The sequence below is a fragment of the Miscanthus floridulus genome, chromosome 10 (genome assembly GCF_019320115.1).
Source record: "Miscanthus floridulus cultivar M001 chromosome 10, ASM1932011v1, whole genome shotgun sequence".
Lineage (NCBI taxonomy): Eukaryota > Viridiplantae > Streptophyta > Magnoliopsida > Poales > Poaceae > Miscanthus > Miscanthus floridulus.
Window position 1 is genome coordinate 142,002,662 of NC_089589.1, and position 15,061 is coordinate 142,017,722.

Here is a 15,061-nt window from a genome sequence, read left to right on the forward strand (position 1 = left end):
GCAACCATACACTAGAGATTACATGGAAGGTCCACCAGCCTTACGGATCTTCTAGTGAGATACTTCATCCATTACAAATTATCAGGTTTTCTGATTTTTCTACAATACATAGGCAACTAATTAAGCCTCTTGCGCAAGTTGAGTGGAAATCAGGGGACACGTACTTTTGGGTATGAAGGTGAAACAGATGTTCTTTCATTTTGGAACGTTCATAATAAAAGATGGATCCCAAATTAGATGCTCGGAGGACAATTTGTTGGGAAGCAAAACACTTCGCGAACAATAATATTCATGCTTATACAACATAGCAAGAAATAAACAGGCTACAATTGCTGAAGTTCTTAGTTCATCCCCACCAAATTTGTCTTGGCGCAGGGATCTAATAGGCGCAAAGTTAGCTAAGAAATAAACAGGCTACAATTGCAGTTTGCTTATTAAAGTTTGAACAGTACACAACAATAATTATACTACCATGTAGAATGGGGTGGTAGTACTACTGGTAAAGTGGCAAACGACTCCGACGAGCCTGCCGTCGTGCCAGCGGTCTCTGCCGAGCGGACTCCGCTAGCGAAGGAGCTGCCGGAGACACCAGAGTCATCGACGACCGTCGAGGCAACGTTGCCAACAGATGGTGGCGTCGCCAGCTTGCTGTACATGTGTAACGAGAGCGCCGGCAGCTTCAACTCCTCGGACTGCAGGACCTGCATGGCCTCAGCGATGGATGGGCGCTGCCCGGGGTCACGGTGCGCGCACCAGAGCCCGACGAGCAGAGCACACTCCATCTGCCGGTCATGGGCTTCGTCTCCCCGCAGCCGCACATCAGCGGCATCCAGGACGCGGCCGACGCCCTGCTGGCAGTACAAGGTCTCTACCCACTTGAGGAGCGAGAAAGACGGATCCTGGCGGTCCACAGGTGACCGGCCGGAGACGATCTCGAGCAGGACGACGCCGAAGCTGTAGATGTCTGACTCTGTGCTTCGGCGGTGCGTGTTGACGAACTCCGGATCGATGTACCCCATGGTGCCCTTGACGAGGTCCGTCGTCTGCGGGCCGGTGCCATGGTCGCCGAGGCGGGCCAGACCGAAGTCTCCCAGCTTTGCGTTGTAGGACGAGTCAAGCAAGATGTTGCTTGGCTTTATGTCACCGTGCACAACACGTTGATCCCAGTCCCGATGGAGGTAGTGTAGTGCTGATCCCAATCCCAGAATAATCTTGTACCTATAGATAGTATTTGATTTAATCTTGTACCACGAAGTTAATTTGTAGTTTTAATATATACCAACGAATGCATTCATGCATGATTTTCCTATTAATAATTATGAACCAGCTTCCACATTAATAATCACAAGACACGATTGGAAAAATAATGATAAATCCCAAGAATCGTCACAAAATTCTGAAACACCAACCCATTAGTCTTATAGCATGTACTTAGTCCGTTCCAAATTATAAGTCGTCCTAGCTTTTCTATAGACAGTTTTTAGTAGGTGTTTAGACATGGTATATATTCTACATGGTCAAAGGGAAAAAAATTACAAAAATAGATGATGGATTTATTGCTAATTAGTTTGTAAAATTAACAAAGAAGAAAAAAAGAATATGAAGTATCCAATGGGTTTTGCGTTAGATAAAATGAAGAGAGAAATTATTCGCAAACATTAGTAAATTTGATTAGTTGTTGGAGTTAAATACAATTTCTTCTAGTGTTCTAAGCCAGTTCAGGAGTATTGGTTCGATAGAATAGTGAAGGAAAAAAGATATAACTATAACCGAGTAACAATGTTCTTGATAGGATGCATGTTGTACCTCTCGGGCCAATTTAAGACCTTGTCAGTGCTGTAGATGTGTTTGTCAAGGCTCCCTTCGGGCATGAGCTCGTAGACAAGCAAGAGTCCTCTACGGCTATCACACCAGCCTAGCAGTTGCACAAGATTGCGATGCCTTAGACGTGCTATGATCTTTACCTCAGCCTCGAACTCTTTCCGGCTCTGAGACGATGACTCCGAGTTGAACTTCTTGATGGCTACCTCCTGCCGCCGCCGCTGCAGCTGCAGCTGCTGCTGCTGCTGCTGGTCTTCATTGTCGTCCTCGTTAGAAGAACCGGGGAGCCGGCCCTGGTACACGCTGCCAAACCCCCCACGCCCAAGCAAATTCTCGTCTGCGAATCCGCCGGTTGCAGCGGCGAGATCGCGGTAGTAGTAACGTCTTGGACCGGCGACACTCATTTCGAAGGTGGCAGCCTCGCCGTTGTTTTGCTCGTCGGATTCCTCACTGTCGGAACCTTGACGTGGGCGGCGATTTCTTGCATGCGTCCTCCATAGGAGAAGGACCGCACCTGCACATACGAGAACAGATCCTGTAGGAACTAGTACCTCCAGTAGTAATTTCGCCGAGGGCTCTGGTTTGATGACTGCCCCGGCAACCTCTGCCAACTTGGGTTCTTGGAGTGTCGAGTTGAAGGACCAAGACAGGAGCTGGTGCAGCTCCACACAGTCGCCGGTCGATGCTGAGAATCCGACAGCCACAATCTCCGGCAAGCTTTGTGTAAGGTTGACGGTCGTGTTCAGGGCGTACGGAGTACCGTTGATCTGCAGATCAATGGCTAGCATCTTGGTCACGTTGTCGTAGCTGATCATGGCCGCCTTGGTGAAGGGGGATGTGAGGTTGTTCATCCCTGGAGTGTCCGTGCTCGCCACAGACACGATGGAGTTGACATCGATGCCGATGTGCTGGATGGTACTGTTGTCCCATCCTACATTATAGAATGTGTCGAACTCGACGGCAACAACCCGATTGTCACCCGTTGCGTTGAAATGGTTGCTGGGGTTGAAAAGGTAGAGGTCGCCGCCTTCCGTTGCGGTTGCGTTGGGCAGGACGATGCCGCCGCCGGTGCTCGAGTTAGAGTTAGGCCAAGGCGCAAGGAAGAAGGCCATGCCGTCGCCCGTCTGAGATGCCCACGTGTCCATGCACCGGTTGGAGTCGGACGGCGTGAGGTTGAAGGAGAAAGTGGTGGTGAAGCTCGCTACCTCGCCGGTGCTCTCTTTCCATAGCGGCACGGGCAGCTTGTACCACACCCGACCTTGGCTGTCGGTGATTTCTCCTCGGAGGTCCTTTGTCAGCTCGATGGCTGATGTGGTCTTGTCGAAATGCGCATCGCGGTAGCACATGAGCTCGAGTCCGCCGCAGGGGTCGTCACCAGTAGTGTTGGAAAAGTTGAAGCTGAATGAAACCGATGACGACGAAGGAACGTGCATGCATAGCACCAAGAAAGAGTAGCTGAGGCAGATGAAAGCGAGAGAATATAAGGGGGCTGATGCGCTCGCGCGAGCCATCGTTGGAGCTTGGCAAGAAAACAATGCTTCTCGTATATATATCGCGGTAGTAGTAACTCTGCCTTTTGTTTATTGACTGGCTCTGTTGGGGTGACCGTGACTTTGGCTGAAGAGAGGAGCAGTCCAAGTCGTCGTCTCTACGGTTCATATCTCTTCCACTGCTTCTCCACGACAGTCCAAGTCGTCGTCTCTACGTCCCGTCATAGGCCAACCCCAGTCAACACGTGAATTTACTTGCATGCCCATCACTGCAGCTTCCAGGAAGAAGCACTGATGATGATGATGATGCGGACACCAAAGGACGACGAGTCCCATCTGCCTATACAGTGTTTATCTTGTGCCACTACGGGAGAGACAAAATTCCCCGAGTGTCTCTGGCTTCCCCGAGTCCCACCAACCGTAATAGAAGAATGAACAGAACTCAGGCAAGAAGAGAGATAGAGATTCTGACAAGGGAGCAGTACCTACAGGTAAATAGAAAACATCTCCTATTGATCTCTTTTTAGATTAACTATGCCTAATTTGATCTTCTGATGGCTTGTAGGTGATTCTGAGCTGGTGCGCCACCTTTCCCAATTGCTGGGCTGCTATAGTGGACAAATGGTTGGACGCGGACTGGCAGAAGGCGCACCAAGAGAAAAGCGAGCACCGTATGCTGATGCCAGGTGTACCTCACCATCAGGGCAGCGCCAGCCTCAGCAAATACAAAAAGACATATGTAAGTCTCCACCACTTGTCTAATCTAGCCGCGCTCAATTCTACATGATTCCTAACCACATGTTGTCTTTCTCGCAGGAGACGGCGCACGGTGGCTAGCCAATTGGCCAACTCACGGCGTATGCTCTAGCCCACATGGGCCCGGCAAAGTCCAACATCGAGTACAACCCGGATGTGGGCCCAGAGGCGTACACCAACTCCAGCGTCCACACCCGCCTCAGTTCGTACACGGAGGCATCAAGGTTAGTCCACGGGTCGGACTACGATCCGAGGACCGAGGAGCGCCTTGATCCTGAGCTAGTGATGAGGATTGGGCAAGGCAAGAAGCATGGGCGGTTCTACATGGGCGACGGCATCCTCGAGATGGGCTGTACTCCTCCTCTCAACCGTCTACGAGCAGCGAGCACGAGCTCTAGCGTGCCCATAAGCCAACGGCCGACAGCGGTGGCTTCAATCCAAGTAAGTATTCTAGTTTCATTCGTCGTTCTTTCACTTTTACGTTCCTTAGCTCTGCATTATTGAAACATTGGGGTCAAATATTGCAGGCCGAGCTGCAGCAACTTTGGGATCAGCAAAAGAGTTTGCTGGCTGAGCGTAAGGCTGAGCGGGCCGAGCGGGACTCCGAGCGTCAGAGGGTACAAGCTTTGGAGGCCCAGCAAGATGGTTTGCTCAAGTTCGTGCAACAACTTGGGCAGCAACAAGGTTGGGAGATCCCAGCAGAGCTGCTTGCACCACCACCACCATATTGTCGAGAGTCTACTCCGGTGAGTATGAGTACGCATGTTTTACTTTCTTTGCTCATGCTTAGTGTCAAACCTAGTGATGGCCTTCGTGCCGGATTTGTTGATGTGTCGGCATTCGTGCCGGATTTGTTGATGTGTTGGCCTTCGTGCCGGAAATGTGGTTGTCGGCCTTCGTGCCGACGTTTTTCTTGCAGGTTTTGGAAACCTCCCCGTGCAGGGAAGGTGCTGCCGAAATTTTTAACTTTTCTTTACACTCCTTACATTTTTATCTTGTCACTCACGTGCAATCTCCTCTCTTTTTTGCAGCATCAATCGGGGCGGCGTCGAACCATGTCGAAGGGTCGCCGGCATCGCACGTCGAGCCATCCCCACCTGGACCGTCACCGGGATCGCACGCTAGGGCGTCCCACCCCTCACAGTCGCCGTGAGCCGCCTTCGGAGACGTGAAGGAAGGCAGATCATATTGCACAGCTAGGGAAGGAGGCAATCAGAACACTTTTCCCCTGGTGCTAATTAAATTCCATCCTCAAATATTGTAGTATTCCATAGTAGTTCCTGTAGTGATCACTGAATCAAGTAATATGATTTCTTTCACTAAATTTAGACTGAATCAAGTAATATGAGTGCTCTTCTAAATTCTGATCCCATGAATTCTCATGGTTTCAACATGGTGTGTTAAATGTCTGGTTCTTACAGTTTGCTAAATGTTTCAGGTGCACCACATTGGCTTTACCAAAAATGTGGTGGTGTGCTGGACTTCTAGATTTGATTGCTTACCATGATTTCTTTCATGTGATACATAAAACACATGGTAGCTATCTTACTGGTGAATCATGTTTTAGGACCCCATTGAGATCATGTTTGTAATATATTGTGGATTTCGGATAAATTTGGTCGTTTGTGATATATAAATGTGGTTTGTGACATATTGGTGTTGATTTGTGGTTTGTGATATATATATATATATATATATATATATATATATATATATATATATATATATATATATATATATATATATATACTCTGTTGTTTACATGGAAAAGCAAAAAACAAAAAAAAAGAATTTTAGAGGTGGCTTCCTCGTGCTGTGGCACTCGGGAAAGAGGGATTTTTAAAAAAAACAAATTTCTTTGCCGAGTGCCTGAGCTGCGGCACTCGGCAAAGAGTATTTAAAAAAAAATCAAAAATCTTCCCCGAGTGCCTGTGCTGTGGCACTCGGGAAAGAGGGATTTTTTTAAAAAAAACAAATTTCTTTGCCGAGTGCCTGAGCTGCGGCACTCGGCAAAGAGTATTTAAAAAAAATTAAAAATATTTCCCGAGTGTTGCACTCGGGGAAGAAAATAAAAAAAAAGCAAACGGCGTCGGCCGTCGGCCAACGGCGTCAAGTCTTCCCCGAGTGTCAGCACGGCACTTGGCAAAGCCTTCCCCGAGTGCACGATTTTCGACACTCGGGGAAGACGCCTTTCCCGTGAGAGGATTAGCCGGAGGGTCTTCCCCGAGTGTTGCACTCGGGGAAGGCTTCCCCGAGTGTAACTGGGCCTTCCCCGAGTGCAACTGGCACTCGGGGAAGCCAGCAGTTCCTGTAGTGTGCGTGAGACGAATAAGGTCCTGTTTGGTTATCCTAAAATTCCTATCACATCGAATGTTTGGACACATATATGGAGTATTAAATATAGATTAATTATGAAACTAATTGCACAACTTGCGACTAATTTGCGAGACGAATCTTTTTAGCCTAATTAGTCCATGATTTGACAACGTGGTGCTACAGTAAACATGTGCTAATGACAGATTAATTAGGCTTAAAAAATCATCTCGCAAATTAGCCTCCATCTATGCAATTGGTTTTGTAATTAATCTATATTTAATGCTCCTTATTAGTATCTAAACATTTGATGTGACATAAATTTTAGGAGCGACTAAAGAACCAAACACCCCCTAAGCCAGCTAATTGATACAGAGAGGCAAAGTCAAGCTGGTCGGCGTTGGGGAATTTTTTTTAACACTTTTTGTAAACTAATTTTAAATCTAACACTCTTTTATTTTTAAAAGTTTGTTGTAGAGCCTACTCATAAATTAGATCTGCGGTACAGACATGGGGTGTTTGGTTCCACCAACTAAAGTTTAGTCTATGTCACATCGAATGTTTGACACTAATTTAAAGTATTAAACGTAGACTAATTACAAAACTAATTGCACAGATTGAGACTAATTTGCAAGACGAATCTATTAAGTCTAATTAGTCTATGATTTGACAATGTGGTGCTACACTAAACATATGCTAATGATTGATTAATTAACCTTAATAGATTCATCTCACGAATTAGTCATGACTTCTGTAATTAATTTTATTATTAGTATGCGAACACCCGATGTGATATCTAATGTTGTACCCGATGTGACACCTCCTAAGTTGTGTGTTCTTTTCTGTGGGGGAGTCTAACCATGAGTGAAATAATGAATTTGGTTTGTGGAGGAAGGCTTGACTTGCATCGAGATCTCGTTTATGAGTATACAACAGTCGTAGTAATAACGAAGTTGGCTTTTTTGGGGAAGACTTGACTTGCATCGAGATGCGCCAGGCGTGCATAATTTTAAATACAAAAAAGGGAGATTAGTTCTCTGATCTTGTGCCAAAAAGATTGATCAACTTGTGCTTCGCCCTGACATACATTAATTTACAGTTGGATTAGGGCTCACTGCACAAGAAGGTGGTATCGAGTATGCCAACCATAACTTGTACTCCCTCTGTTCTAAATTATAAATTACTTTGACTTATTTAGTATATTAATTTGTTATGTATCTAGATATAATATATGTCTAGATATATAATAAAATGGATGTATAAAAAAAAAGTTAAAATAACTTGTAATTTGGAACGGATGTAGTATTTAAAAACTACCATTTGTCCTTCAGTGTGAAGGAAAGATCATAAACTAATTTCAAAATTTAAAATTTGAAATTTAAAATTTAAAATTATCAAACAATCTTGGATATTGATATGGTCTATATGAAAGTTATAGTTCTCAATACAATCTACAATTTGTAGTTGAAATTTTTTTGTTTGAAGTCATTTAGTATCCCAAAATTTAATTTTAAATTTCAAGTTTCAAAATCTATAAACATACAATAATATTTTGGGACCCAAAACAGTTTTAATTCAAAAACTTTTCAACTACAAAGTCGTAGATCGCGTCGAGGGCTTCAATTTTGATATAAAGTTTGTCTTCATTCAGGTTCATATAAAAAAAGTTATGAATTATTTTTTGATATAAAGTTTTTAGATCACCCTGTTTTGACCCAGATGAGACTAAGTTTAGGGAGCGGGATGACACAACTGAACAAGTTTGAGGACTTAAACGGTCGATTTGCAAGTTTTGAGACCGGGATGTCACAGCCGAACAAGTTTAGGGACCGAGATGACACAGATGAACAAGTTTGAGGACATAAACGGTCGATTTGCGAGTTTAGGGACCAGGATGACACAGCGGTACAAGTTTAGGGACCGCTAGTGCACTTTACTCATTTTTTTATGTTACGGTGGGTTCCATATATTGGTCCATATAGACTCTTGCACAAATAGTAGCTATAGCTCACTGATATAAAAGCTGACCATATGGACTACCAAGTTCATATTGTGGTTGCTCTCAGCTGCGTTTCACTTAACGTTGTATACTGAGGTCGTACTCATACAAGAACATGTATGCATGCATAGTAAAATAACATGATGATGGCATGGTTTGCTACAAATTTAAAAATCTATAGTTTACAAATTAAAAATGTAAATTAAATTTTGATTACACTATTGTGTTTATTGTAATAAATCCTTTAAAACAAGACCCGCATGGATATATGTAGATAAATTTTATTATCGAACATTTATCTCATAAAGAAAGAACATTCTCTTTTATTATATAGAGACCATGTTTAGGATTAGCAAACAATGTTCCATCTTCACAAGGGAACAATATCCCAGATCTGAGAGAACAAATTATAGGGTAATACGATAGTATTATAATATATGTGAAAATAATATATATGTTTTGTATTTACTATCTTGTATATAGAGTTGAGGCCAACAACAAGAAAAAAAAGAGATTTACCTGGGCTCCTAGAGCGCATGGGCCGCTGCCTCCACTTATCATTATTGGGTCTAGAAAAAGGAGTAGAGAAACAACCCAGGCAACTGCGCGCGTGGAAGTATGAAGTACTCAGCGCATGGTTCTAGGCCGACGTGTAACTGTTACTCGCTCCGTCCTAAATAAATATTGTTCAGCTTGAGAGACTTACCATCCATGTCGTCGTCAGGTTATCAATGTGATGGATGAATTATTGAGCGACGCCTCAGTCAGAGTTGAATCAGTCGAGTGGCAGAGCTGAGCGATTGATAACCTGACGACGACATGGATGGTAAGTCTCTCAAGCTGCACCACTCATTTGTTTATTGGAACCATTAAAATAAATTACCCATAGCAGTTTGCTCGGTTGGCAGCGTTCCCCGTAGTGACAAGTTCCAGGTCGGAAGTTGGACTCCCCACCTTCGCATGCGTAGGTTTACACATTATAAAAAAATCTCGTTGTCAGTCTCATGCTAAAAACACATGCGTCACAGTCTCACATGGACTGCACTGCCGCTATATATAAGTGGAACAGGGTTCGAAGATTTTCTCGATCAACGTTACGCACATGTTTAAGGGCTGGCACAGTCTCACGTGAGCTATGCTGCCTCATGTATACATATAAGTGGAGCAGAGGTTTGAGGATTTTCTCGATCTGCGTGAAGCACATGTCTAAAGGCAGGCACAATCTCACGTGAGCTACGCTGCCGCTATGCATAAGTGAAACATGAGTTCGAGGATTTTCTCGATCTACGTGAAAATAACTTTTTTCGATCTACGTGAGAAGATCACTTTTTATCTTAACTAGGAAACCGAGGGGTGTCTCCCACATGGATGATGTTTTTTTATTTATGAAAGTCCTGCCCCTTTTCTTGTCCCCAACTCCCCACCACCGCTCCTATCGGCTCCATGGAGTTCGCGACAGGGGCACCGGGCACTCTGCTTGATGCGTCTGATCTTTCATCATCATGCATGGATGATATAACAAAAAGAGGTGCGGGTATTATTTTTCATTTTTGCCTCGCTTCATTTCGCAGCAGATCTCTCATGTCACTTCATTTTTTTTATGTTACGGTGGGTTCCATATATTGGTCCATATAGACTCCTGCACAAATAGTAGCTATAGCTCACTGATATAAAAAGCTGACCATATGGACTACCAAGTTCATATTGTGGTTGCTCTCAGCTACGTTTCACTTAACGTTGTATACTGAGGTCGTACTCATACAAGAACATGTATGCATGCATAGTAAAATAACATGATGATGGCATGGTTTGCTACAAATTTAAAAATCTATAGTTTACAAATTAAAAATGTAAATTAAATTTTGATTACACTATTGTGTTTATTGTAATAAATCCTTTAAAACAAGACCCGCATGGATATATGTAGATAAATTTTATTATCGAACATTTATCCCATAAAGAAAGAACATTCTCTTTTATTATATGGGGACCATGTTTAGGATTAGCAAACAATGTTCCATCTTCACAAGGGAACAATATCCCAGATCTGAGAGAACAAATTATAGGGTAATACGATAGTATTATAATATATGTGAAAAATAATATATATGCTAGCTTTTGTATTTACTATCTTGTATATAGAGTTGAGGCCAACAACAAGAAAAAAAAAGAGATTTACCTGGGCTCCTAGAGCGCATGGGCCGCTGCCTCCACTTATCATTATTGGGTCTAGAAAAAGGAGTAGAGAAACAACCCAGGCAACTGCGCGCGTGGAAGTAGGAAGTACTCAGCGCATGGTTCTAGGCCGACGTGTAACTGTTACTCGCTCCGTCCTAAATAAATATTGTTCACTTCAATAAATAATTTTAACTAATTTTATATAAAAATATTAATATATATATATAAATATTAATATATATATATATATAGATCTTTCCTTCAATGTGATGGATGAATTATTGAGCGACGCCTCAGTCAGAGCTGAATCAGTCGAGTGGCAGAGCTGAGCGATTGATAACCTGACGACGACATGGATGATAAGGGGGTGTTCGGTTCCATGCACTAAATTTTAGTCCATATCACATCGGATGTTCGGATGCTATTTAGGAGAATTAAATATGAGTTAATTATAAAACTAATTACATAGATGGAGACTAATTTACGAGACGAATTTATTAAGCCTAATTAATCCGTCATTAGCATATATTTACTGTAGCACAACATTGTCAAATCATAGACTAATTAGGCTTAAAAAATTCGTCTCGCAAATTAGCCACAATCTGTGCAATTAGTTATTTTTTCGTCTATATTTAATACTTCATGCATGTGTCCAAACATTTGTTTATTGGAACCATTAAAATAAATTACCCATAGCAGTTTGCTCGGTTGGCAGCGTTCCCCGTAGTGACAAGCTCCAGGTCGGAAGTTGGACTCCCCACCTTCGCATGCGTAGGTTTACACATTATAAAAAAATCTCGTTGCCAGTCTCATGCTAAAAACACATGCGTCATAGTCTCACATGGACTGCACTGCCGCTATATATAAGTGGAACATGGTTCGAAGATTTTCTCGATCTACGTTAAGCACACGTTTAAGGGCTGGCACAGTCTCACGTGAGCTACGTTGCCTCATGTATACATATAAGTGGAGCAGAGGTTTCAGGATTTTCTCGATCTGCGTGAAGCACATGTCTAAAGGCAGGCACAGTCTCACGTGAGCTACGCTGCCGCTATGCATAAGTGAAACATGGGTTCGAGGATTTTCTCGATCTACGTGAAAATAACTTTTTTCGATCTACGTGAGAAGATCACTTTTTATCTTAACCAGGAAACCGAGGGGTGTCTCCCACATGGATGATGTTTTTTTATTTATGAAAGTCCTGCCCCTTTTCTTGTCCCCAACTCCCCACCACCGCTCCTATCGGCTCCATGGAGTTCGCGACAGGGGCACCGGGCACTCTGCTTGATGCGTCTGATCTTTCATCATCATGCATGGATGATATAACAAAAAGAGGTGCGGGTATTATTTTTCATTTTTGCCTCGCTTCATTTCGCAGCAGATCTCTCATGTCACTTCATTTTTTATGTTACGGTGGGTTCCATATATTGGTCCATGACTCCTGCACAAATAGTAGCTATAGCTCACTGATATAAAACGTGCAACTAAAATTTTTCATAGGCATGGGCCACCAAATCCATAATCACAGTGAAAATTTTTGTGCTCTTGTAATCTTTTCGGTGCACCGCGCACATGTTTAAGCTTAACACTATATTAAAAAGGCAGCCTAATGCCTTATTCTTTTTTTTAGAATTACGCAGTATAATATAGACGTCCACATGTATGAACACACGCGCACAAATCCTATCCTTTTGAGCCGCTCCGAAGGACTGAGCCGGCGGGGTCGTCGCCTACCACTGAAAATATAGGACCGTTAAATCATGGAATAAATTTAAAAAAATACGAGTACTCATGCCAAGTCGAGGACTTGAACTCGAGTGGGCATGTTCCACCACATGGAAGCCATATTAACTTATCTATGATCAGTTCACCTGATGCCTTTTTCTTGTATACAAATTTAGTTTTGGAGCTCACCTTTCATACGCAGCTTAAACCATAGAGTTTTCCAACTCGCAAAAAAGTATTGGGAGGAAAAAATAAGACCGTCTCCAACAGTTTTCTATAATTCACTCCTAAAATATAGAAGATAATTTTATATCAGGAATCATATATACTATTTCTAAATTATCCTAACTATATATATATATATATATATATATATATATATATATATATATATATATTCTTTTCTCTATTGTATGTTTGCATCAGGAATCTTTTCCTACTATTTATTCTATTCCCACCTCTTTCCACCTTAAATTGGGACGGTGATAAATCCGTGGAAGACGCGCAGATATATCCGCGCGTTCGGTGATTTTTTCGAAGTGGCAAAAGACTAAGAGGTGGTATTGGAAACTCTTGGAGAGTGATTTTTTCTATTCTTGACAAAAATTCTAGATGCATGATTTATTGGGAACTCTTAGAGGTTGGTTGAAACAGGAAGGGATCAGAGCCGTTAATTTTTTTTTACTGCGACTACCATATACACCAGAGTAGCAGACCAAGAAAAATATTCCTAGCATACTAAGCCCTTTTCTAAAATGTAGGTCCTATATAATCGAAGGCTAATTGGGTGGCCCGTCCTTGCCTGACACAGGCCCATTAAGGTAAGGCCCGAGTAGAATTAGATCGGGCCCTATTGCTCAGGGTGCCGTGCCTATCCATGGGCTATTCTTCCGGTCTATGCATGGCTCTACAAGGTATTGGTCGTATTTTTATATTTTTTTATTTGAAGGAAAGGTATTGGTCGTTGTGGCCTGTGGGTTGATCTAGGCTGGTTTGGGGTTCCAACCGTTTGGAACCAAACCATGAATGAACAGGCCTATTTGTGGGCCACCATTGGCGCCACGTCCAGTTTCTGCTTCGCATCAGCCTTCTTAGGTAAGATTAGTGGTGACAGAGGATTGGCTTGGCAACCAGAAGTATTATGTAGTAGTTACGTGGAGAGATGATTTAAATATTAAAGTGTGTAAATGAAAGGAAGTAAACAAAATACAAGAGATCACATATAGGGATGAAAAGGGCAGGGTATCGGATCCTGATATCACCTTTTACCGCATTTTAATTCGAAATACAAATATGGATTTGGATATTTTTGAATAGAAATACAAAACAGATGTCTCGGATTTGAATAGAAATACAAAACAGCTCCACTCAACTAAAAGTTACCCAAACGGTCTAACTCCACGAAATCTAGATTCACCGAAATGGTGGATCGGGAGGCCAGATTCAATGTTTTGGTGGAGCTTATCAAAGGGTGCTCCGCCAAACTCAAATTGGCGGAGTTAGGAAAACTTACCTGTCACTGCCACTAGTTACACACCTCCCTCCCGTAGCAGTTGGTTTTCTATTCTATTCTTCTCCTTCTTGTGAACAACAGACTCCGTCACCCGCCTCCTTCCTCCCGCCGTGACAAACAGCGAGGCCACTGCTCAACAGCGAGCTCCCCTACTCCGGAACTTGTCCCCCTTTTTCTCCCCAGCCCCTTTCTGCCCCTGGATGCCGACACGGCTAGTTTGGCTGGGGCAAGGCCCCTTGAGCGCCAGCGCAACTCGCCTAGCCGAGGGGCGCCCCCTGGCCGCCGGCACGACTGGCTTTGCCAGGGGCGTGGCACCCCTGGCAGCCTGGCCGGGGCGCAACCCTCCTGGCCACCAACACAGTTGGCCTGCCCACGGCGCAACCCCCTTGGTTGTGAAGTTTTTTTAGACCTCGAGGAAATAAAGAACACCGCGTAGTTTTTTTCAGACACCAACACATGGGGCCTATCTCGAGGGCAAATCAGTGCATTCCAACCCGAATGCCTTTTGTGGATCTAAAGTTGTTGTAGCCAAATAATTCCCTGGTAGATCCATAGTGGATCTTAGATCCACTAGTGAAGCTACTCCACGGTGAATCCCAGATCTAGATTCACTTGTTCAATGGTGGAGCTATCCCAAACAGCCCTAAATTCTTTCCTAATTGCACTTGCATATCTATGTGGGAAGCTTACCTACCCAACCCTTGAGGGCATGCCCCCTCACCCAATTCGGCACCAATACCTCGAGGAGAAGGCCGCACGACTCATGGCCAAGCGAACTAGACTCGAGGATGAACGGTGGGAGCTTGAACGTGAATGCATAGGGCTAGACCACAATGCGGCAAGCCTAGTTGTGCTCGAGCCAAAGCCGTTTAGCGTGACATGTTGACTATATATATGCCGGGGCGCCCTACTCCTGATGTTCCCCTGCGCAGGGGAAAACATTGCGGACACCATGTATGTCCTCGTAGAGATCCCAGACAAACTAGATGAAGCGGGTGGTTCACGATCGAGAAGCAGGCAAAAAACGTAAAATAGAGCTAAAAACACATGGAGCGAAGCAGTCCCAGATAAGACTGTAGTAGTCTTCGTCAAGGCTAGTAGGGTAGTGGGATTTTTTTTGTTTTTTTCTTTCTTTTCTGCTGTTTCGTTTTGTATATTTTTACAAAGCTGCTCCCACAAGGCCGCGAGGGTGCAACATGTGGCCCTGTCTTGCCAAACCGTGCGCCGCTGGTTTCTGAACCAAATACTTGTACCGGAGGTTTATTA

General features: G+C 43.6%; 2 protein-coding genes across 3 annotated transcripts; one reads left to right on the top strand and one right to left on the bottom strand.

Moving 5' to 3' along the window:
- Nucleotides 1-272: 272 nt before the first annotated feature.
- Nucleotides 273-3,332, bottom strand: LOC136487387 (L-type lectin-domain containing receptor kinase IX.1-like). The gene is made up of 2 exons (XM_066484546.1): nucleotides 1,807-3,332; nucleotides 273-1,218 (listed from the first exon to the last, which is right to left on the bottom strand). Exons 1-2 carry the CDS (start codon nucleotides 3,330-3,332, stop codon nucleotides 468-470), a joined length of 2,277 nt encoding a protein of 758 aa, XP_066340643.1. The 3' UTR covers nucleotides 273-467.
- Nucleotides 3,333-4,184: 852 nt separating this feature from the next.
- Nucleotides 4,185-5,239, top strand: LOC136487388 (uncharacterized). Of its 2 annotated transcripts, XM_066484548.1 has the most exons (3): nucleotides 4,185-4,508; nucleotides 4,595-4,813; nucleotides 5,099-5,239. In XM_066484548.1, the coding sequence occupies exons 1-3, from the start codon at nucleotides 4,185-4,187 to the stop codon at nucleotides 5,237-5,239; spliced, it is 684 nt and encodes a 227-aa protein (XP_066340645.1). The 2 variants fall into 2 exon arrangements, with proteins under 2 accessions (XP_066340645.1, XP_066340644.1); XM_066484547.1 differs by having other exon boundaries at nucleotides 4,595-5,239.
- Nucleotides 5,240-15,061: the final 9,822 nt, after the last annotated feature.

Excerpts from the sequence above, each read along its gene's own strand:
- LOC136487387 (XM_066484546.1), bottom strand. The coding sequence starts at position 3,332 with ATGGCTCGCGCGAGCGCATCAGCCCCCTTATATTCTCTCGCTTTCATC. Across the intron at positions 1,219-1,806 it reads GTCTTAAATTGGCCCGAGAG|GTACAAGATTATTCTGGGAT; the intron begins GTACAACATGCA and ends TACTATCTATAG.
- LOC136487388 (XM_066484547.1), top strand. The coding sequence starts at position 4,185 with ATGGGCCCGGCAAAGTCCAACATCGAGTACAACCCGGATGTGGGCCCA. Across the intron at positions 4,509-4,594 it reads CAGCGGTGGCTTCAATCCAA|GCCGAGCTGCAGCAACTTTG; the intron begins GTAAGTATTCTA and ends CAAATATTGCAG.